Source organism: Poeciliopsis prolifica, unplaced genomic scaffold, assembly GCF_027474105.1.
Source record: "Poeciliopsis prolifica strain line A6 unplaced genomic scaffold, Auburn_PproV2 SCAFFOLD029, whole genome shotgun sequence".
NCBI lineage: Eukaryota > Metazoa > Chordata > Actinopteri > Cyprinodontiformes > Poeciliidae > Poeciliopsis > Poeciliopsis prolifica.
In genome coordinates, this window is record NW_026562404.1 from 618666 (window position 1) to 643970 (window position 25305).

The 25305-nt window shown below is 38.9% G+C and overlaps 2 protein-coding genes across 4 annotated transcripts; both read right to left on the minus strand.

Moving 5' to 3' along the window:
* Positions 1–107: 107 nt before the first annotated feature.
* On the minus strand, positions 108–10093 carry LOC129372403 (ERBB receptor feedback inhibitor 1). 2 transcript variants are annotated; one of them, XM_055049690.1, is made up of 4 exons: positions 9902–10093; positions 5077–5249; positions 4632–4711; positions 108–3032 (listed from the first exon to the last, which is right to left on the minus strand). In XM_055049690.1, the coding sequence occupies exons 2-4, from the start codon at positions 5121–5123 to the stop codon at positions 2053–2055; spliced, it is 1107 nt and encodes a 368-aa protein (XP_054905665.1). In that variant the 5' UTR covers positions 5124–5249; positions 9902–10093; the 3' UTR covers positions 108–2052. The 2 variants fall into 2 exon arrangements, with proteins under 2 accessions (XP_054905665.1, XP_054905666.1); XM_055049691.1 differs by having other exon boundaries at positions 4632–4728.
* Positions 10094–19029: 8936 nt separating this feature from the next.
* zgc:154075 (uncharacterized protein LOC556929 homolog) lies at positions 19030–25146 on the minus strand. 2 transcript variants are annotated; one of them, XM_055049688.1, is made up of 14 exons: positions 25027–25146; positions 24474–24575; positions 23648–23732; positions 23482–23555; positions 23338–23397; positions 23061–23168; positions 22795–22851; positions 22381–22511; positions 22142–22196; positions 21649–21741; positions 21411–21545; positions 20728–20829; positions 19607–19768; positions 19030–19471 (listed from the first exon to the last, which is right to left on the minus strand). In XM_055049688.1, the coding sequence occupies exons 2-14, from the start codon at positions 24564–24566 to the stop codon at positions 19343–19345; spliced, it is 1284 nt and encodes a 427-aa protein (XP_054905663.1). In that variant the 5' UTR covers positions 24567–24575; positions 25027–25146; the 3' UTR covers positions 19030–19342. The 2 variants fall into 2 exon arrangements, with proteins under 2 accessions (XP_054905663.1, XP_054905661.1); XM_055049686.1 differs by having other exon boundaries at positions 24474–24582.
* Between the last annotated feature and the right edge of the window lie 159 nt (positions 25147–25305).

A 25305-nucleotide genomic window follows, 5' to 3' on the forward strand; every position in this document is an offset into this window, starting at 1 on the left:
ATCTGTCGGTAGGCAGGACTTCATGTTTTTGCTCACACTTACCCAACTCCAAAAAACATTCAGAGCTCCTATTTTATTGCCATCTGGTCGAAAGGATCAAGAAATAATTTACACAATGAATAAGTTATTTATTTCATTAAATAGACCATAAAACAATATTACAATCTGCAGCCTTTCAAGGGCCTGAATCCATGTTTATAAGAACTTCGGCGTAACAAAGGTTGTAAACATGAGTCTGAACTTCAGCAGTGTAAACGTAACTGGATTTCATCCACAAATCTCTGTAGAAATGAGTCCAACACGGGCAGTTACCATATCAACCAAACCAATGCTCACAAAAAATTTACACACGGGAAAAAATGATTATCATAAAGATGAAATTTGATTTGAACTAAGTAGGCCTCCTTTGTCTGGAAAAATCAAATAATAGGGAGAAGACCTAAAGGGAATTAGGATGGTAAGTAGAAAAAAGCAACTTTAAAAAAAACAAAAAAAAAAACTAAGTCAAGCGATTTTTTTTTTCAATCACATTTCATTTGAACTTTAGGTGAGGGTTTTTGTACTGAGATGTCTAATTGCATCTTATAATTTAATGCGTTCTAGTTGGAATGTGTGCAGCAAAACTTAAAAAGTCATCGGCAAATTGATCAAATCAAAACCTGAAAATCATGACAGAAAACACTTTAAGATCTCTTCGGATGATAAAGTGTGTTCACCAAACAAACGCTTCAAACATCGGTCCGAATGTTTAAAATGGTCTGAAAATATTACATTCGTGAATATATTAGAGGCCTTAAGTAGAATTATTAGGAAAAAAAGAAAGAACAAGAACTTGTGCAATCATAACATAGGCACAAGCCCGGCTTGCACCTTTAATTATGTGCTCTCTTTTAAAGAAAACCGTATTGGTTCAGGCTGGTTTTAGTGACATTAGAACAAGTTTGCAATAAGCACGATTCACTAATTGCACATTAAAAAAAACCCAAAAACTGCAGGACAAATATATCAATAAAGTAGAATATCAGTTCAAGAAAGGTAAACTAACTGTCATTACACATAGTGATATATTTGAAATGTTTTTTTTTTATTTTGATCATTCTAGCTTAGTTAATTAAAACCTCGAATCAACAATAGAAACAAACACATGAAATATATCAATCGGTGGGTAATAACTACAAGTTTTGTTTATTTAAACAAAAAACAAAAAAAAAATACAAAAGGGGATGACTTTGTAATGAATTGAGAAATACATCTCAGTGAAAAACGTTAAATGAGGTAAGTGCGTTTCCTCCACTACTAGAGAAATACTGAGCGCCGTACTTTATTGTTGTAGGGTTGAACAGTAAAAGTGTCTCTTACGAATACTGACCGGTAGGATATTCAGTCAAAAACAAATCACAGTGAAACCAAAATAAAATAAATGAGTGACAGATGATAACATGACTACAGCAGTGTATCGTGTACACAATAAAAATGTGAGTTAGGCATGGGTCAGTGCTGGCATCAAGGTACAGCTCGATTTAAAACCGTTGATGCTAGAAGTTTCTGTCACGTCGCCCCTCTGGCATGAAGTCATTTTCATGAGAATGAAGAGAAAAACTGGACGGGTCGTGTTCTCCTAGTTGTCGATGTGCACGACCAGTCGGTTGGACGAAGGCTACTTTGTTTTTTTTCCTCATCTTCAATTCTAAAGCTGCTTTCTGAATTAGGTGGTTTTACATTGAGCTGCACCTAACTGCTATTCTTTGCTGATATTTTCCACGTCCCACCTTGATGTGACGTGGAAACCTTTTGCAAATCAGTATTTTTGACATTTGTTCGCAGCACACAATCCGTTTAACAGACTCCAAGTGTTACTCTGTAAAGAATGGCAAAAAGGTAAAATGCTTTCCATAAGAGACTCTTAAAGGCAACCAAATCTGTACCTTTTTGTTTTATAAATACCATGACGCTGTTTTTTTTTTTTTTTTAACTAAAAATTATTCCATAAGACAGTTTTACTGGCCCATGCCTAATAGAAGTCTCTTTCTTTGCATTTCTCATTGGAAGGTGTCATTTCTGCCACACACATCCCGTTCTGCTGGGCTCGCTCAGGAGCCTCCCCCGCCTCTCGGCGTGGGTGTGCCGCCCCGGTGGCAGCAGGATGTAGTGCGTGGCGCTGGCCTGTTTGCCGTCCTTCAAAATGGGAACGATGCAGGGAGAAAACTGTGTCGCCGGCGGGGCCCTTTCACTCTGCTGCCTCTGTACGGCCTTGCTCACATAATTTGGATTAGCAGCGAAACTCTGCGTGACGGGCATCACGCCGTTGATGTATATCGGGAGACTTTTGGGGCTCGGGGTGCGCGGCGGGCAGGGCGGGACCAGTGGGATGCGTGGGGGGACCTTGGGAGGCTTTTCCTCGTCGTTGTCACTCACTGGCTTTGAGGAAGCTGAGGGTTTAGGCGGGATGGGAATGCGAGGAGGGATCCGGGGTTTTTCAGGGAGGGAGAGCGGATAACTCACATGGGCGTCAGAAGGAAGACCTGAACAGGAAAATCGGTTTCTGGAGGATGGCTGGGCTTGGTCTGACAGTTTGCCTCCAATAGAAGACACCTCATGCTGGTGATCTCTTTTCTCGTGAGCAAATTGATCAAAGTTTGCTACAATTCTGCTTCGTCCGCCCAGTGGTCTGTCCTCTCTGCTTGGCCAGGAGAAAGCGATGGAGTCGGATCCAGCAGGTCTGATTTCCAGTGAGCCCCCCTGGTAGGCAAAATTTACCTGACCACAGTTTTTGTTCCTGCTTCTGGTTATCGCCTTTGAGCAGCTTTTGGGCAGGAGGCGCTGGCGGTCGCTGGTAAAGAATTCGACCTCACTGTCTGCAGCTTCATCTGACATAAAGTCCTCAGGGTCAGGCAAAGGAGGGAGGGGTTTGGCCTCTTTCTGGCAGCCTCTTCTCTGGGACGAAGGGACCACCTGGTCTCCCTCGCAGGGATGCGGAACGTTACCCGACGTTAACCGGTAAGCATCGGAGTAGAAAGCAGGAAACTGGGTGGCTGTGGAAAGAAAAGAGACACAAAGCATTAAACCAAATTAAACTGCCCTTTAACTAAGAACTTGTCTAGTTGATGGAAAGTGTCTGTTATCACTGTTTCTTCCTGCAGAGAAGAAAGAAAAAAAAAACATCTCAGAGGAAGAAACATGGAAAAACAACCCACGGTGGAAACAGATAGTGGACAGGAAGCAATTGTGAAAACACCCGCCTAACCTATCGCCTTCTTCGTCAAACATCAGCCACAACACCCTGATTAACACAGGAACTGTCATTATCTGCAAAACGGGCCACAATCTTAACCAAGCTTCCCATAACCTTCTTTGTGGAAACATCCAGCGTGTCCCAGACTGCCGGAACAGCTGGTGACCAGGAGCGATATCGTCACCTCCTGTCCCTACTCTGACATGAAACTCAGCTCCGTGATGCGCCACTCCTTCTCCTTCTGAGACGTTTTGCGGGACAAATAACATAATCTCTGATGCTAATAAAAGAAAATAATACACGTGTTTAATATTAAACTGTTATATTTCAACTGCACATATTTATTGCGAAGTAACAGCTGCAAAGGATCTAAGTTACAATAATCTATGCAAAAAAATAATATACACTTGTTGACTGATGTGGTTGAGTGTTAAAAAAGTCTCACAATGAATACAACACAATAACGTTAAGATTTAGAGAAATTAAACTTTTAATTTGATTGTGTTTAATGAGTACGAAAAAATAAATCCTACATAAAGTAATAGTTGCTTTCAACAAATATTCCCTTTGCTACGTTTATTGGTTTCCCAAACAAAAGGTGTAAATACATGTGGGTGATATTCAGAGTGTGTTGGACAGTGATGTCCAAACATTTGCACTGTGGGATAAAATTGACAAGTTAAATGTTAACTTGGGGCAAATAAACATTTTTATCCATAAAAATAAAGTGAAATAATTTTTAACATGAAATACTTTAATAAAACAAAGCAGGGAAAAATTCACTATTGTCGGTTCAGAAAAGGGTCTCAGACATTATTATTATTTATAATAATAATGTATACCATTTCTTGACTTTTTGGACTGAAGGTTTTCTATTTTGTGGCCCCGGAAAATGTATTCAATTTATTACCAGCAACAAAAATGTGAACTTTCTTCAAAGAGCTTTGCTGCTTTCAGTCTAACTTAACTTTGTTTTTGAGTAAAAAAAAAAAAAAAAGTTAAGATCTTTACATGTTTGAATCCAGATGTTAGTAGCTCTACTTAAAAACATGGCAAATGAACTAAAAATGCTTCATTACAAATTACAAAATGTTTCGATCTGCATGAACCTCGCTTGCTGGAGGGCACAAGCTAAATTATTCCAAGGGCCACAAAATGCCCTCAATTCGCACTTTGTACATCCCTTTGGGAATTACGGATTAATAATTACATATTCCTAGAATCAAAGGTTGAAATTGAAGATTTCCAGTGTGAGGTGATGCTACTGTAAGAAAAGATTGGCTCTCGTTGAAGCTTTTCACACCGGTTGTTCCAATAAAAGTGGAGGGCACTGCAAATTAGTTGCACCTTCCTCAGTTACTGTTCAACAAGTTAAAAATAACAGTAATATCTGACTCACGGTTAAACTCCCTGGCCGTTTGTTGCTGCTGGAGCTCCGTCAGGTTGTGGTCCATGTCAGCGCTCAGGCCGAAGCGCACTCTGCAGAGAAACACAGCCTGAGCAACCCAAGCAGATTCATGTGTGAATGATTCCTGCATGCAACCCGCTGTCAATCAGCTGTTACGTGCTAAACGACCATAAATATGCATGTGACAGAAAACATGTTCCGCATAATTGTTAACACTACAGGTTAAGTGAATCCTTTAAACATGTTTTATGTTACTGTGTTACATTGCTTTCAGCCATATTGTTTATTTTCTCTGTACGACACTTAGAGAGGAACCTGCTTTTGGTTTTTGGGGGTCTTTCCAAACAGAGCATATAAATATACCAGGTATTTTTTTGTTGTTGTTGTTTTGTTTTTTTTTACATTTTTCTGTCAGATTTAATCAACATTTGTTTACCTGTGCAGTTCTTGGTGGCCCCAGTAGTTGCTTTGATTTCCATCCATGACGCGACAGAAAGGGTGTCCCTAATATTCAAAAAGGTCTGAAAGGCATTGATGCGAAGCTCCGGCGCCAGTTCGCTCCGTCAAACCCATCGCAGGTTCATTTTAGGCAGCAGCCGCAGCAACACGCTGGTGGGAACACACACAGACACACTTGTTAAGAGAAGCTCTGGTAAAAATAAAAATAAAAACAATGACAACACACGTACGGTCTTCCACCCCGAGCAACACGCCCGGCAGTTGAAAGAGTCATCATCTTATCTGATTAAATACTTTAAGAGAAGTGGGAACATAAGACTACAATCATTAAAGCCTTTAGCAGTAAATAAGTAATGACTCGATGGCGGCTCTGCAGGAAGCTGAGAAAGAGTTTTAAACCACAGGTTTTCTTTGAAATTTACTTTCATACTTTAATATCTTCACGGTTTTCATCAATGTAGTATATTTTTTTCTGCCATTTTGTTTATTTTCTACATTTCTGTTGAGTCCTAATCTTAACAGTACATATTTCTGATCGATATTACACAGGTTCAACTGAAAAACAGTGCGTTAACAACTTTAATAGTTTGTTTTGGTTGCTTCAATACAACAACAATTATATTAATATCTTATTCCAGTCAGTTTATGTGACAGTAATACAGTTAAATGTAATGTAAAAAAAAAAAAAAAAAAAAAGCTTAATTACATTTAACCCGGAGTTCTATTTAAGTTTCATCACATTACAGCCAGAAACATGAAATTAATGGTGTTGATTGATTTTGTGTGATCAACACCCCAGGCAGGTCGAAGATAAAGAGTTTGAAGCAGCGCTGTGTCACAAAACAATCTCCTACACTTTACAACTACCTGATCAATCCATCATTTCAGAATAGAACAATTACGGCACGACTGCCACATGGCCAGCTGGGCTGGAATGTCAAGAAACATATGCTAAATCTCTGGAGGAGCTGCAGAGATACACCGCTCAGCTGGTAGAATCTGTTGATAGGACAAATATTCATTCTGCTTGCCACAAATCTGTTATTGTCGCAAGGAGAGCGTCAGTAGTGAATGAAGGCTAAAAAAAAAATTGTTGAATTTGTAGATTGCCACAGTTTAGGTTTATTTTTAGTGTGTAGATGTGCAAAGCTGGCTTTTATTTGAAAAGAAAAAAAAAAAAAGATGACAGCCTTTTCCATCCGCTTTCCATGTACCGTACTATACCAGAAAAGTACATGGAAAGTTTGGGGATGTGAAGACAAAATTACAAAAAGACAAAATTAAAAACTCCCTCAATGTATGGGAAAGACACGGCAAAAGAACAATTTGTTGCAACTTGAACGGCCATCAAACGCGAGTAAATTGTGTTTATTTTCAGTACTGCACTGAATGTGCTTGAAAATTTTGAAAAGCAGACAAGCGCAGGAAAAAGAAGAGCAAGCTGTTTGTTTTGTGTCGACTCCACACTCGGTACATCTTACGTCAGAGGCACACACACACACACCCACACACACACACCCACACACACACACTAAAAAAACTCAGAGAATGAAAACATTTTTTTTTTAAACTTTGAAAGCTTTGCAGAAATAATAGTGAACTATTCATCACATCATATTTAAAACATAATAGGAAAGTCTGGCTCTTTTTGCAGTAGTGTAGATCTGTTCACACAAATATAATTTCTCTTTTTCTTATGGTAAAACATACTGTACTCGCGACCAATTTTATGTAAACGTCCAAGAAAAAAAAAGAAAAACTGACAACAGCCTAGTAAATGACTTCAGTCTGCTGTAGCAGCTGCTGAACAGTATGTTTCGCTTTGTACTTTCAGGCTGTTGCGCAACCTCGGGTCAGATGTGTGTGAGGGGGGGGAGGCGGCTCTCCTCACTGTCCTTCCTCTCTCCCTCTCCCTCTTTTGGACCATGAAACACGGCAGTATCCGCCCGCTCAACAGGGGCTGATTGTACAGCGTTCCTCTGATCCGGAATCACAAACACAAGCAAAGTACAGTGATAAAACAGAAAATTTGGTTTGATCCCAGGAAGACAATGGGTCTTGTTTGGTTGTTTATAAAATCAGTCCAGGAAAAAGCATCCAAGTCAAAGTCCTTTTAAAAGTTTTCTATCCCAACAGGAGTTATTGTCATATTAATCTGATCCATCTTGATGTCACAGCATTGACAATTTACACTTAATGCACCATCAGCTGCAGTTAAAGGAGCATTTTACATGTAAATGAAGCCATTAATTAATTCCACCTGAACGAAGGTCAACACCTGAACCATTGCATTGTCCTTCAAGTCTCACAGTCCTGCTTTGTTTCATGGCCTGCATCAGACGTCGGAGAGCTGAAGTGGGAAGCAAACCATTCGAAGCACGCAAAGTTAACCCCACACAGGCCAAACAAAACATTGGCTCATCTGTGTGTTTGAATATCAATATCATTCTTAAACCAACCCGTCTGTGGCGTCATTTCCACCCGAGAGCCTCGGCGATGGAAGACGCTGAACAATTAGGAATTCTGTGGGCAATTACTCAGCATCCATGAATGGAAGCACTCTCAGCCGTGAATGGGCCTTTGTGCAACCCCGGTGGAGAGTCGGCCAGGCCTGAAAATACAAGTGAACTCTCCCATGAGGTTAGGACGAGAGATACGCCATGGAGACGGGCCGGCGTGGCCGAAGCATGAGCCTGCGCCGCGCATGGTGAATGTGCGTGTTGGCACACGGCGAAGGACGAGACGCAAGTTGGAGGAAGCCGTTTGTTTTAGGTCGTGCAGGGGCTTGATGTGCTGTCCTTGGCGGGAACCAACCTCACTTTTGTCAGGCTATTCACCGGTCGGACGGGTATGGATGAGCCGACTGTTGCATTGCAGTGTGTTTGCACAAATGATGTGCTTTAAATCCACAAATTCATCAGTGTGCAATGAGAGCTAACTAGCATGAAGTTTTTATAGCCACAACAGCAATAACAAAAAACAAAAGTGTCCTTTGCAGCCTCACCCACAGTATGACGCTGCCACCGCCATGTTTCACCATGGGGATGGTGTGTCACAACACTGTTAAAAAAAAATAAGTGTCTCTAATTTACAGTAAACTACCTTAGAATTTAACTGTGATTATATGGTAAGATTCATAATTTTGCCATATTTATATGGTGAAATTCTGGCAACAACAGCCGCCGGTATTTCAGAGACATTTTTATTGTTTAGATTGTTTAGATTTTTATTTTATGCACAGTGATTTTGCCTGTGTTAACTTAAATTATTTTTTTACCTGACCAGAGCACCTTCAATCACATGATTGACAAAGATTTAAGAAAAATAAAATGTTTTATTGTTTTTTTAACCAAGGAAATCAGATTTAAAATCCACCATGAAAATACTTTAATCCAAATTAAAACCTAGAGTTAGTTTTATTAAAAATACAATAAATAAATGTAGAAGACTCTCAACATCAAGTGTTTTTAATAACACATAAGTTTAGGTAATAGTTGGTACTGTGTGTAGCAGAGGATTAATATTACTCTCACCACACACAGACCTCTAAATAATCCTAATATTCGGATTCACCTATTACACAACTTTACTTTCAGTTTACACACACAAAAAATGTAGAAGGCTCAGCCCAAGTGTGTCATGGAGTTTGAAAGCTCATGAATGAATTTTGGAACCTGATTACTCATCGTAAACCATAAAAAGTGTGGACACGCCTATGGTGCCGTTCATAAAGTCATGTACGCCATATCGGTCATAAATTGAGCTGCCCTGTTTTCCTTTTTAAAAAGATTTCATGAAGATGTGTATTAAACATATATTTGAAAGCTCATTCATGAGCTTTCAAATATACTATAGTTGTATAATTATTGTTATTAAATTATGGTATCATACCAGTCAGTATAGGTAATACAGCATTAATTATTTCTGAAGTAAACTGGATGAAATGAACTTATGCTGGTTGCCATCTGTGCTCTGTTTTATTTATACAGTTTGTTCATTAACCAAGCTGGTATTAGCAATCCAGGCTAATTTCAATGTATTTTTCAGCAAATCGTACTGTGACACTTTGGCATAATGTTCGCTGAAGAAAGTTCAATGATCAGTAAAATAAAAATTGCAAGAAGTGCAGAAGAACTGCTTACTGCATCCAGCCAGCCATACATACATACATACATACATACATATAGATATATAGATATATATCTATATATATATAGGGTTTTTTCTGGGAAACTTAAAAACATTTTTGAAAAACTTAATGTATTGGCCTATCAATGACATAGAGTTTGTGGTCGTAACGTGACAAATTTTTAAACTGTATCTGAACAGTTTATCTGAACTGCCACATTATATCAGTAAATCTATCATTATGGTTCTGCAAGGCCTGTCGGATCTCTTCAGCGCCCTCTGTCGGCCCCAAAGGGAATTGGTTGCCTTTCAAATCTGTCAGTAATCCAGTAGCGGGACAGCAGGACAGCTGAGAGTCCCTCTGGACAAGTAACCTAATCTATGTGGTTTATTAGCGTTTCCGACCCATTAAAAAGAGCATAATCTGAACTGCAGCTTTATATAAAGGCTCTAAATCCGCTAAAAGTTGTTTTTTTTTAACAGAAGATGTTTTCTAAATTTAATTCCCGTGAGCAGAGGGGCTGCTTAAATTCACAGCGCGAACTAGTTCAAGTAGACAGCGTGTTCTTTTATATAATCACAGTCCTGTGTAATTTCCAGTGACCCTTTTATTCAACCATTAAGTCCCAGTCTATCAGCGGCCAAACACTCGGCGAAAAACCCTGAAAACTTACCAGAAATAAAACCCCGACTACGTCTCCATGACGTCAACGCGTATCGATCGGTCCTTGCTTCTCCAGCGCGTTCAGAATCAAAAGTGTAGCTGTCGCGAGCCGGAGTCCCACCAGAACCGAGCCATGTGCAACATCCTTCCTCTGTCAACAAGGCAGGGAGGTGAAACCGATTTGGTCAGAGTGACGCAGTTTTCCATAACTCCTTATAAATGGATCCAACTCCCCGCGAGCCTGAGTGTGGCTCCACCCACTGCTGCCTTAAAGGGGAACAAATCTCCCTGAACATGAAACATTCCACCATTCATAAAAAAAACCCAGAACACATCAAATACAGCTCAAAATGAAAAACATTTGCTCGGTGGGATTCTTGAAAATGCCTCGTTTTTAATGGGCTTTCATTTGTACGTATTCAAAGAAGCGTTTTATATCTGTGTGTTTAATTAATGGGACAGAGCAGCACATAATTGTGAAGCAGACAGAGAAGCTTTATTATTTGTATATTTATTTACAAATAAGAGTTAATACACACACAAAAAAAAAGGTTTTTTATATACGCTTTTTGAACAGTATAAACTATTTTGTAAGACGGTTCATAACGACAGGTGTAGGTCTTCTGGGGGAAAGGCTTACACAACTGTGCACATCTGGAGAACCACATTTATTCCCAATCTAATTTGTAAAGTGACTCAATCTGTGTCAGATTGTTTTCAGGGTGTCTGTGAACATTCATTTTTAATTCTTGCAACAGGTTGTCGACCGAATTTGGGGTAGACTTTGACTAGGCCATTCGAACACCAGAACATGCTTTGAACCAATCTGACATTATAGCTGTGGCTGTTTGAGTACATTTTCAGCCTCAAGTCAAGTTTCCTCCTGGCCCGTTTGTAGCTGCATCCACTCTCCCATCAACTGTAACCAGAATTGCAATTTTACCTTTTTTTTCTTTAACACAGTTCGAGTTTCTTGTCGATTCTTGCCTTTGGTAAACAGAACCCCAGCATCGTTCGTCAGCTCATTCCCCTCTCTTCCTCCCGACAGCCGTCAACTGAGCTGTCTACTCACAGAGGAAGGTCAAAGGTTGTGTTCTGAAACCCACTCAGACATCTGAGGAGCCTGATTTTCTTCCTGCCCACCCCCTCCAGCATGTCAAACTCCAACCATATAACGATTAGACCGCAGAGAACAGGCAAAGAGAGGGAGTGTGTTTCAAATCACTCATAATATCATAAAATCCTTGGCGTTTCGCTGGAAAAAAAAAATGAGAGAGAAATGGGAACTGGAGCGTGTCGTGCTGCAGGAAGCGGTGGGTTGCAACAAAGAGCTGCAGCCTATTAGAGTCGAGAGTTTCATAAGCATTTCTCCTTGTAAATGTTGCATCCATCAGAATTTGACAGCTATGTGTGCGTAAGTGCTGTGAACGTCAACTCAACGGATAGGAATTTTGACTATTTAAACCTGCAGCTGTTGTAAATGAAGCATTTTCCAGGTTTTACTAATGCGCGCGTCACGTCAACAAAGCTGTCGTGTGTCACACTTTAGTTGCAGTGACCACTAACAGATTTATCGGGGCTGGGATTCAAAAGAATGTGAGACTCAGACAGAGGACAGGTTGACCGTGACTTTGAAAGCAGCACCAGGCATGTCTGCCTCCGGGCTGTGGTGCTGCTTCTAATTACTATTACATGTTTATGCACAGCTGGTTCCTCCATGAGATAATTCCCTGTGTCACCATGTCGGCAGGTCCTCCTACACAGACATATTTACCATAGAAAACACATGTTAGCACCTCCTTCCTTCATCTCCTGTTCCACCTCAAGACATTGTTTATTTTCTGACCAGATGTAAAGCTTCATTCATCCTCTCTTTCTTGCAGTGAAATCCTATCTTATAATTTCTGGTATTATTCGATATCTTCGGTTAAACTGGTCCTTAAAAGAGGGGGGAGGAATAATAATTTAAAATAATAAAATTAATAATAATAATAATAAGTGCGGAGGTGGGAGGCGCTACAGATGTGGAAGGTGGGCTTCTTACAGCACTGACAGCTGTGAGAGACAGAGATCTGTGAGAGCAGGAAACGATTTGACCTCTGCTCCGGGAGGTTGGCTCGCCCCAACAACGACTCCCACAGCTTTGAGAATCCAGGGTCACCACATGCGCACACAGAGGCCACTGGTCATAGTGGAAAACACTCAAAGTCATTACATGATGACATTTGAGAAATAACCGTGCACAGTTTTAATTTAAGAAGACAAATACGTGCAGAGGAATGCAATAGTATTTCCTTTGACTTTTTTTTTGTTTTTTTTTGTGGTCACACTACAACCACAATCCTCAAAGTAGTTTATTGGGGTTTGATGTGAAGGTTTGTTAAAAAAAAAAAAAAAAAACATCAGTGAAGAAACAGCAACAACAACGACAAAGGAACACAGCCAACAGGTCAGGGAGAACGTTTGGGAGGTTTCAAACTCACCAAGACGAGACTGTCTACTTAAACTGACGGGCGGGACGAAGAGGGCATCTCTTGGAGAAACAACCAAGAAACTGCTCTGGAGGATCTGCTGAAGCCAACAGCTCAGGTGTGAGAACAGAACAGGACAGCTACTAGTTCGGGCTTTCGAGTTGTACTTTGCCAGAAGAGAACCACGGTTGCACAGAACTCCTCCTTGGAGTTTTTTCCAAAGTCATGTAGGGGAAAGAAAGTGCTCTAGTCAGTGGAAACCAGCAGAAAACCTCAAACACATTGAGGTGACAAAATGTGTTTGAGAAGCTTTGGCGCTCCAATGGGAAAAACCGGAACAGTTTCACCACTATGTCACACCGAGGTCACAGGTCCAACCACGCATCTCATTGCTCAACATGAAGTCAGTCAAATTTATAGAAAAACGATGAGTCTTCCTTTGAGCAAACACATCATCTGGGACAGTGGGCGATTGCCTACCCAGATTTCCAAACAGCATGTGGTAAATGCATTATGTAGGTTTATGATTTACATTGCATATACAGGTTTAGATCCTCAGTCATTATATGACCTTATATGGGCATACTTAGAATGCTTTTGCAATGGCGCACGGATGATGGTAGGGTTTGATTTGATGCCTTTCCGACATTTTTAAGGGGTGCTTTGATCCAGCTCCATATTTGAAGTGTCTGTTGCCCTTAGGATTTGTTTATACTGATGGTTCAAAGTCTTAAGTTTTGTTTGGTCCAGATTAACAAGGCTTCAGAAACAAGCCAGCATCAACAATACTAATTAATTTTTTTTTGTCCTGTAAAACCGCTCTGTTGCACCGAGTCCACCCACACGGTCTCCTACGCAGGTCACACCAGAACTATTTACTGATTTATGAAATGTCTCTCATTGTTCAACACAAATTAAATATAAGATTAAGTGATGTTTTTTTGTTTGTTAATTTTGATATTTTCTTTTCCTGGGGCAGAAATAATGCAGACCTTTTTCTTGCTTGTTTTGTTTTGCCTGAAGTTGAAATTCACCAGGTTTTGCAGGGCTGTAAGGATAAGTTAGTCATATCTTGACCACAGCTTTCACACAAGTCCATTCTGTCACACGTTGTTACATAATGGGTGTACATAAAAAAAAATAAAAAAATAAAAATTAAAGATGGTTTTGGTCATAAGGGATATGTATTCTGAGCTCATAGACATATCACAAACTGAAACTTCAATAAAAACTGATTATGTTTTAAATCATATGAAAATACATTGAACTTTGTTGTTGCAATGCGCAGAAGATAAAATGAACATCAGAGTACACGAAAAGATCATCTCATGTCCTGAAATTTAAAACTAAAGGCCCAGGAGTCCCAAAGGGCATCTGAACTCTTATTCAGGTTAACAAAACTTGTCCACAGTCCCAGGAAATAAGATAAAATGAACCTAGAATGTAATTTGGATTTTCTTGGTCTTTCATCTATTTTTCTAAGAAAGATGTCGTTTATTTGGCCTTGATGGAGCAAGGCTCATCCAGCTGTGTTTTGAACTTGTTCCTGTCAGAGTACGTGGAATGAGACAAAAGTCAATATTTGAAACGTTTGCAGTTCTGACATTGTGTCCTGAGAGCAAAGTCTGGTTGAATCAGACCAAGACAAGCAAAGTCTACTTCAGGACAGCAGAAACTAGTCATGCACGACAATGTCTTTGTTTGACGTTTCTCTACAGCGTGTCTGTGTCATGATTTGTACATGGTGTGGTAAAAGCCCACTGATTTCTCAAGAAAAAGACTGGTCAGCACTCAATAACCCAAAGTCTTCAAGCATGACACAGACAATCTTCCAAATCCCTTCTCCTTTCTTCTCCCACTCCCACTCCCACTCTTACTCTTCTCCTACTCCTCTGTCTGTCTCTCACCTCACTTACTCCAGCTCTGCCGCTTCCTGTTGAGTCACAGCCGGAGCCAGACTGTTCCATGTTTTACAGTTTACTGCGCCCCTCTATTCTTTCCCATTCCACTTCCTCGTTCACGGGAGCCTCTCTCACACAGAGGAACTGTGACGTCGAGTGGAAATCTCTGCCTGGAAGCAGCCAGAAGGAAAGGAAAATCAGGTCAGAAGGGGGGGGATGCCTCTTCCTGGCAACTGTTTCATGAAGCAAACTGTTTGGAAGATTATAGGATAAGCAGCTCCACAGATAAATCACCACCTCAGTCGTCACAACCTGTTATTAGCCTTTTTCATCAATGGCAAAAAATGTTGCTGTGGGCAAAAAAAAAAAAAAAAAGAGGGAGCAGTGAAAAAAGCAGCAATAATCCAAAAAGCCTGTTCACTGAATTGGAAGACCTTCACTTTCTGCTTGTGTGTATTGGAAGACGTTTCAAAGTAGGAGGAAGTGATGATGTAGTGGGGTGAGAGCTCGTGTTAAACATATTAACGGCCTGCCTGTGTGTGAAGGAGGGAAGGGCGCAAGGAAACGAAAGGGCTTGGAGGTGGATCGGTTGAGTCACTGAAAAATGCAGTGGCTGACTCAGTTTGCAAACTTGTCTCCTGGACAATATCTTTACCATGTTTGTGTGTAACCTGTTAGCAATGGAAGGGAATTATTTCAACCAGATCAGTAAAAGCCTCAGAGAGAGAGAAAAATCTCAAAAATGAGTCAGAAATGTGGTCTGTTTTGGTTTACTCTGAGATTTCTCAAAATTTCCAGCAAATCACAGCAAATGGAAAAGCAATTCTCCGCTTGAAGGCGTGTCTGTTCACATCACTCTTGTAATCCCATTCTGGCAGCGGGTCAAAGTTTTTTTCTGATTCAACCATTTCGTCATATTTCTCTACACACCCTTCTTTCCAAAGTAATCTAATAACTTGGACAATACAATCTTCAACACATTATGATCCCTCCATGAATGTCGAGTGCAGGATACAATATGGAGTTAGTCATCCTGCTTGTGTTGCAAAGGTCCAGGAAGGCTGCTGTTGACATTATGATGTTCACAGGGTAATTAAGGACACCTCCCTCCATAATGCAATGTCAAGTCCTGATAACAATCTGGGAAGCCATTCAGTGGTACTGTGATGTGCAAGAATAACGTAGATCAGTAGCATGAATCACTCTAGGAGGTATAAGGGTCTATTTGCTCAATAGATTACACAAATTGAAGAATTAAATCGACATAAACTTGGACCCACACCATCTGAGTTATGCCCAATTGAAGTACCCTATTATCTTATATGATAATATAATATTATGTTGATTACATGTAGAAGGAACTTAGTCCATTTTGCTTCCTTAAAATGTCTCAACTCAAGCTGGACAATCGTATTTATTTAATATGCCTTTTACACAAAAAAAACATTAAAAACTAACTAACTAACTAACTAACTAACTAACTAACTAACTAACTAACTAACTAACTAACTAACTAACTAACTAACTAACTAACTAGCTAACTAACTAACTAACTACATTACAGTATATAATGTTTCATTCAAAGTTAAAATGAGGGATTCTGGTTTAACTTATCTTTCAGTGGTTTCCACAAAAGCAATCAGAGATATGTCACTAACATATATTGGGAAGTCAATAAATTTATTTAGCACAGTGTTAACTCCATTTTAGACACATTTTTACATTTTTAAATAGTATTTAAACTTAATACTGCACATTGAGTTGAGTAAGCCGGTTAAATTTTAACCGAATGTGACACAAGTCAGCAGTTGACTTACACGGAGGCCCTGTCTCCATCTTATTGCGCTGACCTTAACTCAGGCAAGTGAAGTCTGCAGACCTTTACATGTTTTCTTTGAGGTTTTTTTGCTTCCTGGATGATTCTTTGGTGCTCTGGGAATAGTTTTTGTTTGCCACTGCTAGGACGGTTCAATAATCTCCTGTGTTTTCTTGGTTTGTCAATGTTGACTCTCATGGTGAGTCAATAAAGCAGAAGAAGTGGTAACTTTCTACATTGACTCTGTTTCTCTCCTGTTTGTTGAATTTCTGTGGATCAGGGCTTAATGACCTATTTTGACCTACTTCATGTTCATAGACAGGCTCAGTTTAAGTGATTTATTGATTCTGTATAGAAATCAAACCTGTGTGGTAAGTTCAAATCAAAAGAGTATTACTCACACAGGATTTGACTGGTCTGGACAGCTTATTTCTTTTAACAAATTAAATAAATCAGTGGTTTAACTTATTTTCCCTATGGTGATTATATTTTTGTCACATATTAAATTTAATTTAACTGGAAGAATTTAAGTTTTTTTTTTTTTTTTTAAGAAATAAACTGGAGTGGGGCCTTTGAAATATTAGATGAAGATTCCTTTGAAATGCAACACAGTTACAATAAGTAATTTCCTTTCTGGAGTTGCTGACTGGGCCATGTTTTCAGATTGTGGAATGTCAAAGAAAAATGACAGGACAAAGGAGTGGTGGAGGGACCACGAAGCACAGCTGGGAATCTGCTGCAAACAGGATATTACTCAATCCCACATGTCACATAGAAAACAAACTGCACAGGATTTGTTTGTATGAAAAATTCACTTTAGAATCAAGTTGTTAATGCTTTATTTACTATGAGAAATGGACAGCTTCCCACTTTGTGCCATTTTTGTGTATCTTGCTTTTAAAGCCATTCAATTGTTAGTAAAGGTATGATTTACAACTAGAAACATTTAGATCACTTAGATATTACATTTCACGTGTAAAACCTTTGCTGTAAAAGTTATTGCAATGTAATGCAACTCAGCTGTGAAGTTACATATAAAAATGCTGGGCAGAAGAGTCAGAACAATTCCTACATTAAGTTGAACTAAATCCCTGCCCACAGGTTTAATCAGAGAAGCTGGAGGTTCTGGGAAATGTGCCAAATTTCTGTGCTGGATGTGAACAGATGATGTGTTATAATTTAGTTTGTGCTTATTACACATCACTTTACAAAAGTATTCATAGATTTGAAATGCTTTTATTTTTTAAAACAGTTCATGGCACTTATTTGTGAACCCAGCACAATTGCAACTCTTTCAGGGTGCACCTCGACCAGCTTCGCACATCTAAACACAAACATTTCTGCCTTTCTTTGCAAAATAGATTTCAAATGATCTCTGAGTGTCTGTAAAATTCTACTTTCATTTTGACATAAATTCCTGATTGAATCGAGATCTGAACTTTGACTGGGTCATTTTAGCACATCAATATTCTTTCATTAAAATTATCCCATTCTTCCCTTGGCTGTATGATGAGGGTCATTGATCAAGGAGCATCATAATCCCAAGTCTTTGGGGCCTTTAAACAGATTTTGTTGCCAGGATTGTTTTTAGCTTTATCCATCTTCATACCGACTGTGACCCTCTTGACCCCTCCTCACTGTAGAAAGGTGTCCCCACAAAATATGGGGAAAAAAAGCCCAAAAGTCATGAAAACTTTAGCAGACACTGTACATTAAAGGTAATGAATACATAGAAGTTAGAACAGAATACAGGGTGGAAACAGGTACACCCTTTTGATTTAATCCTACAGTACAGTGGTTGACTTAATGAGAAGAAATAAGATATGAATCAGAAACTCATTTATGAACCAGAGAACAGAAGGCTTAATGACCTTCTGTTCTCCGGTGTGAGCAGACAGGTGTGTTGACTGTGCTGCATTAAAGCAGTTTGACTGCATTTCTGTTTCTCTTGTTTTATGTACCAATGCTATTGCCAGTCTGGGTCATGTGATGAATTTCACATTTCTTTCCGGTGATCTCAACACCACTTTTTCATGGTCAAATTTAGCAAACCACTGTCAACGCATTTCATTTCAACTTATTGATTTCAGAGATGTAAAGTGTAATAGTGACACCTAGTGGTTGGAGTGTGAGCCTCAGAGATTATTTAGCAAACATTGATTAGACTGGGTGACAATTCGGAACTACGACAGACTGGCTACCTGCCCAGGGTGACCCTGCCTCTCGCCTGGAACATTAGCTGGAGATAGACACCAGGACCCCTCCTGACCCCACTAGCGACAAGGGTGTTAGAAAATGGATGGATGGAGAATTAGGAAATGCAAAGTTCAAGTCAAAGCCCAGATCTTGATCTGATTGTGATGGTGTGGTTGGAAAACATTTCTGCAGACTGAGGCAGACTGGTACCAGATGTGTTGAACCAAAGTTAATTCTGCTGAAGAGTGTAAGGCCACAATATTAGAGAATAATGTCCTAATTAAATTAGTAAGAGTGACCTTTAAAGAAATAAAATCATATATATATATTAAAAGAGTACAAAATGAAGACTAAACTAAACGAGATTAAAATCTTTGTGGAAAATATGGATATCTGGGCATAAAAATGAAATGAAACTATTCAAATTTAAACCCTGCAGAAACAGTTTACACCCTTTGTTTAAAAAAAAATCTAATTTCACTCACGCAACTTGGATGCAACAATTTTCTTTAACCGTGATGCACTCATTGTTTTTAATTCTCTTTAAACTGCAACATAAGTTCACAAAATAATCAAAGACCAGAATACTAAGACTATTACCAAGAATACCCAAGAAACGCGCAGAAAAAAAGTTTGATGTCGTTGTAAACAGTGACTTGTTCCAAAGGTTTCTGCAGAACATGAATGCAATTATGAACCAAGAAAATCACTCAGTTTCCAGAACATTCTTACAGAAGCTGGAAATGGGAAAAAATAAAATGTAAAATCTGAAATTTTATTGTGAAAAGTGCACAGATATCACTGTCCTGATCATTTTAGAAAACAGCAATTAAAAAAAATCATAACAAAGCAAAATAATTACTTCCTCAGTCACATAAAGCTTTGTTAGTGGTGTGTTCATTCCTAGAGTATCAAAATATCTCATTTATTACAGTACATTCTATTTCAGTCTACAGAAAATATTCAAGTCATATTCCACACAAGATTTGGATCCTTTTCACTTGAAATTCTTTGAGTAATTTGTAACAGTTCTACTTATAAGAACTGAACAGTGACACACTGAAGTTTCACAGTCCGGCGCTGTCTCCACAGTACACCACCCTGCCCTCCACCCTCGATCGCTCCGCTTCAAACACAAGCAAATGGCTGAGCAGAGTCTCCTCAGGGCCGGATCGAATCATGGACGGATCGTTGTTCTACAAACACAAACAAACGTCAAACACTTGAGCCAAAATTTGCGTAGATTATTTTTTTAGAAGTGCAAGCTCCTTCCTAAAAGCTGAGGTTTTTAATTAAGATAATTTTTTTTAAAAATTGAGAGCGATACTCACAGCCACCGCGGAAATAAAAGCGTTCATGAGGTGATAGTCTGCTCCTCCATGCCCACTCATGCCGTAGTGTTTGAGTGCTTCACTGCTCGCTCTGTGCTTCGTGCTTCTCTGGGTCAGGAAGTCAAACACGCATATTTCACCGCCGTCATAAGACATCTCGCCCTGTAAGGACACAGATTATCAGACAGCAAGAAAAAAACAACATCTTTATTTAAAGACTAACTTGCAAGCAGACTAAACGTCACTTTAGTTACAATAGTTGGGTACTTTTTTTGAGCATTTCTTGTGATAATAATAATAATAATAATAATAATAATCTCATCTCAGTGATGCGTAATCTCATCTCAGTGATGTGTAATCTCATCTCAGTGATGCGTAATCTCAGTGATGCGTAATCTCAGTGATGCGTAATCTCAGTGATGCGGAATCTCATCTCAGTGATGCGTAATCTCATCTCAGTGATGCGGAATCTCATCTCAGTGATGCGTAATCTCATCTCAGTGATGCGGAATCTCATCTCAGTGATGCGGAATCTCAGTGATGCGGAATCTCATCTCAGTGGTGCGGAATCTCATCTCAGTGATGCGTAATCTCATCTCAGTGATGTGTAATCTCATCTCAGTGATGCGGAATCTCATCTCAGTGATGCGTAATCTCATCTCACTGATGCGTAATCTCATCTCAGTGATGTGTAATCTCATCTCAGTGATGTGTAATCTCATATCAATGATGCGGAATCTCATCTTGGTGATGCGGAATCTCAGTGATGCGGAATCTTATTTTAGTGATGCGGAATCTCATCTCAGTGATGCGGAATCTCATCTCTGTGATGTGGAATCTCTGTGATGTGGAATCTCAGTGATGCGTAATCTCATCTCACTGATGCGTAATGTCATCTCAGTATAAATCCAGCTGTTCAGTAAAGGCTCTTGAGGTCTGTTAATGATCATTAATGAATAAACAGAAGCATGAAGACCGACCAAGAAGCACAAAAGACCGATCACAGGGAGAAAGCTGACAACAAATTTTCTGAATTACAAACCAATAGCTATTGATAGAGTTAATTTATTTCTGGCATTTAGAAAAAAATGACATATTCAGAAGGAGGACTACAATCTTACTTTGCTGCCATATATAGATGTTTTTCGTTGGCAGATCTCTTTCGTGAAAGCCACCATAGAGAACGCAGCCGTCAAGCCCCCTTCAAACTCCATGTTTACTACCTGCAAGGATATCACAGATAAACATTAAAAATAAATACATACACAAATTTAAGAAATCACTACTTTTGTCTCTCAATGAACAGAGGGAATTGTATCTGTTGCATAGGAGGAATGCTTATGTTTGCAAAAATAATCATACTTGGTCATTAATACTGTTTCAGTCAGTTGAGGAGATATTACACTACTACTTAAAATGGGTTGTGATTTTATTTGGTTATTGACTTGGTAAAATTATGTACCTAAGCTTTCATTTTATCTTGGTTTTAGTAGAAAAGTTGCCGTCTGAAAGGCCGCGCAAACATTGGATTCTGGAAACCGTCCTGCTGCCTGAACACTTCTAATGTCTGGGAATTATTTTTCAGCATGGCTTATGTTAGCCTCTGACTTTTCCCAATAGAAATACAGTGATAAGTTGCACAAAATTAAATCCTGTCTCTCCCATAACAAAAAGTAAGAGATGGTTGGACCCAAGTTATCTCACATTTTTGGTACAGCTTTTGAGCTGTACCAAAAATGTTTTAGATAGGCAAGACTGAGAAAGTAATGTACAGTGTTAAATGGAAATGAGGAGTTTCCCCGACCTGGTTACTGCAAACATCATTGTCACACTCATAGACGCATCGGCCATATGGTCCATTCCTCAGTGCTTCAGTGACTGACTCGACATCAGGGAGTGAGTTTGGGCAGATGACCGACACCGGCCAGCCAGTGTGACCCTAGCACAAATACATACACATGTACACTTTTTAAAAATATGCACAGAGAGCGAACAATTCCTTAGTGTAATAATAAAGTAGACTACTCGTGAATTCTGTTTACCTGTTTCACTCTGTCTGTGTAGATTTTGCATGCCGAGTACGGACAGTTTCTTTCAACTGAACAATCGATGCAACGATCTCCAGCACCTGTTGGCTGATGGAAAAAACATTATTGAGCTAAGATGAATTTTCCTGGTATTTACAGAACACAGCAGCTGCAATGCCAAAGAAACAATTTGTTTCATTTTAAACAGGAAGGATTCAGGGACAGAACTCAAAACTTTTGCTTAACATCAAAAAAAGAGTAAAGGAAGAAAAAGTATAAGGAACCAGGTGAACTAATCGGGAAAAAGGAAGTACACGCCATACACATGGACCACAGACAAGTCTACAGAGATGGAAATACAAATCATCATTAAAATTTTAGAAAAACAGATTAGAAGTGTGCCAATTTTAAAAGCTTGACTGGGTTTGTTGCTTTCTACATAAACAGTGTTAGGTAGATAACACAACAGACATAAAGATATAAACAGTTACTGATAGCATGGACACACCTTATTTTCTTTCCGGAAGTGGCTAACAGATCCGAAAGATGTCACTTTTACGCACCTGTCAAGGACAAAAGGTAATGATTTATCCTCAAGATATGAAGCCTCCAAACTTGAAGTGTCGTAAATAGTGGCAAGATAACTTGGAATGTACCATCTAATATATAATGTCAGTATATTGCTTAATTTACTAGGGGACCAAAAGTGTGTTAAGTTCTGAGCAACAAACAACCCTGGTTTATCACCTGCGTGCTCCAGCCCAGTGGTGAATCAGGTCAATGTCATGGCACGATTTAGCCAGCAGAGCAAAAGAGCTCTCGGCTTCATTCCTCCAGCTCCCTCGAACAAATGAATGGGCAAAGTGATAAAACCCAACCTAGAATGAGAGTTTTTGAACAAACAAATAGTTTCTGACAAGTCAAATTTGATGCTTTTGTCTTCTTGTGCCACATGCAAAGTAGAGATTTAAATTACTTTTGTTAAAATCTAAAGAAGCCCAATGAGTTCAAAAGGGATTCCAAATTTCACACTGATCTTTACTCATCATGCAATTCAGTGACTCCTGACATATTCGCAAAAGTTCCTACAGAGCACAAAGGTAAATGTGTAAATGTGGTTGTGTGGGATTGGGAGTATTTCTCCAGTGCTTGTTTTCTTACTGGTTCCAGGTGCTGTATATGAATCACGTCCCCAACAACTCCGGCATCTATAAGCTCCTAGAAATAAATTAAAAACTACTTTAAAACCTTTACAAACGTATATATATATATATATATATATATATATATATATATATATATATATATATATATATATATATATATATATATATATATTGTTCAACAAAACTAAACAGAGGAAGAAACAAGAAAAACTATAAATGACTGAATGTGCTAAAATTCACATATTTTAAATACGAATCGACCTTGATCTTGTGAATGAGTGGATCATATCGGAGAACATGACCCACAGTCAGCATCACATCAGCCTGAGTGCAAGCCTCCACTATGGCTTTGCAGTCCTCTGCAGTTGTCTAGAGGTTTACAAGGAGAGCAAAAGTTAAAATGAAGGGGGAAAAAATAAGTGGCAATTTTATTTTAAAATGAAAATTCTAAACTATAAACATCCACAGTGACTGAATATTTAAATTAGGGCTATGAAGCAGACATTTTTATTTATTGCTGTTGTTGATAAACACTTACTGCCATTGGTTTCTCCAGAAGAATGTGGTAGCCTTTTTTTGCAAAGGCAACAGCAGGATCCTATGAAACACAAACTTGTTAACAAAAACCTCCCCATGGATGACAGAGAACATTTCCAAATAAACACACCCATGGTACGCACACCTTATGAATGCGATCTGGAGTGCAGATCAGCACTGCGTCTGCAAACTTCTCTCGTTCAACTATGTTTTTCCAGTCTATTTTTTATTTTTTTAAAAAGGAAACAACAATGGTAAATTTCATTATCATACTAAAAAATTCCTGAAATTCAGATTTATTTAATACTCACCTTCAAACACGTTTTCATCCTCAATTTTGTGTTTCTGTTGCATTTTGGTGCGGGCAAACTTTCTCGGATCTGCCACAGCAACAACCTAAACGTTTCATCGTAGAAATCAGAGAAGAATGATTCTTTACTATGTTTCACATCAGAAAGTATTTCAAATATATTTCCAGTTACATATATACTTTTTAACATTTAACACTATCATCCCTCAGATACAGAAACTGGACTGTTTGGGACTGAAAACCTCTTTATGCAACTGGTTGCTGAACCTCCTGACAAGTTCAGCAACCAAGAAACCACCATCAATAAATGGTGATTTATTGACTGCAATAAAGCACCATCAATCTGAACATGTGTCCTCAAGGATGTATTCTCGGCCTGTTACTATTCCTTACTTTGCTTTGCTTTATTAAAGCAAACTTTGTACTGTTTGTTTTATTCTCACTACATTACTTATTATATCAACACTATGTTCATCTGAAGAGCTATGTTTCTTTTTGCGCTTTGTTTTTACTGCATTTTTAGTTTTTATTAAAATTGGACTATTTTAATTCTGTGCCTGTGTTTACGAGTTTGGACAATAAAGTGAAATGAAATTAATCTCTTTGCTACAAGAAGAAAATCAAACAGCAGAAGCCAGTAGTTATCAATAAACATCTCTAAAATGTTTTTACAGGAGCAGCTTTCATTGTCAAGTCAATATTCAATGTTGCTGTAACTACTAAGGCTCTTTTTACCCCAGAAGTTTTTCTCTCTTTATTTATTTTTTATTTCTTGATTATTAAACAGTAATACCAAACAATGAGCCAACAAGAGGCTCTCTCCTGACCTTCATGCGTTTAGGATGGATGAACGCAAACTGGGCGTAGTTCTCTCCTCGACAACCAGCTCCCACCACGATCACATGCACAGGTGAAGACATACTGGACTCCTGTGAACTTTCACACACAGCAGAGCTTGGAAACACGTCTGACCTTTGCCTGTCGTTTCGTCCAACAAACCTTCACGCAGTCTTATTTACGCGAATGAAGTCAGTAGGTCTGATTACAAGGAGATACAACTGTGTGTTCATTTATTGATGATTCCCTAACTGACCGAAAATAAATAAATGAGGTGACTCCTCTCCTGTTCTGACTAGGGTTATATTAGCTAGCTTAAGCGCCGGCAGTATGAAAACAAACGGACCCAATGACTAACGAAGCAAATCTTTACTGCATAACTACATAACTGTTTAACTTGGTTGTCGTTTGTAGGAAAAAAAACAAACAATTAAAACTCTGCAGGCAAATGCAGGTGGAGGTGAGGCATATCCGCAGCCTGTTAAATTACACGCTACATTTTCTAGGTATGTTGTTAATTTACCACAAAGTTGGTCTTTCTACCTGTTTTAAAAGTTTCAGGTCCTGTTAGATTTCTTCTGCGTTGGTCCACATTTGCCAAAAAAGGACCCAACTATGAAAATATAAGGAACAAAACACTCTTACTGCTTCCTGACGTTTGTTTCCTGACGCCACCTACTTTGTCCACGACATTTGTTTGCTGCATTCACTGAACAAGAGTATAACACTATAATGATGAAATGTATATTTCTTTTGGCCATAGATGAACAAAAATCCATTGGATTATAATAATTTTTCTTATTTTTTTTTAGCATTAAGACA

What these genes read in the sequence shown, in the direction of transcription:
- LOC129372403 (XM_055049690.1), bottom strand. Translation starts at nt 5,123, where the DNA reads ATGGATGGAAATCAAAGCAACTACTGGGGCCACCAAGAACTGCACAG. An exon ending in GGCCACCAAGAACTGCACAG is followed by an intron (nt 4,712 to 5,076) that starts GTAAACAAATGT and finishes GTTTCTCTGCAG; the next exon opens with AGTGCGCTTCGGCCTGAGCG. An exon ending in AACGGCCAGGGAGTTTAACC is followed by an intron (nt 3,033 to 4,631) that starts GTGAGTCAGATA and finishes TTCTTTCCACAG; the next exon opens with CCACCCAGTTTCCTGCTTTC.
- zgc:154075 (XM_055049688.1), bottom strand. Translation starts at nt 24,566, where the DNA reads ATGTCTTCACCTGTGCATGTGATCGTGGTGGGAGCTGGTTGTCGAGGA. An exon ending in CTCCAGATCGCATTCATAAG is followed by an intron (nt 23,398 to 23,481) that starts GTGTGCGTACCA and finishes TGTGTTTCATAG; the next exon opens with GATCCTGCTGTTGCCTTTGC. An exon ending in CACTCATTCACAAGATCAAG is followed by an intron (nt 22,852 to 23,060) that starts GTCGATTCGTAT and finishes ATTTATTTCTAG; the next exon opens with GAGCTTATAGATGCCGGAGT.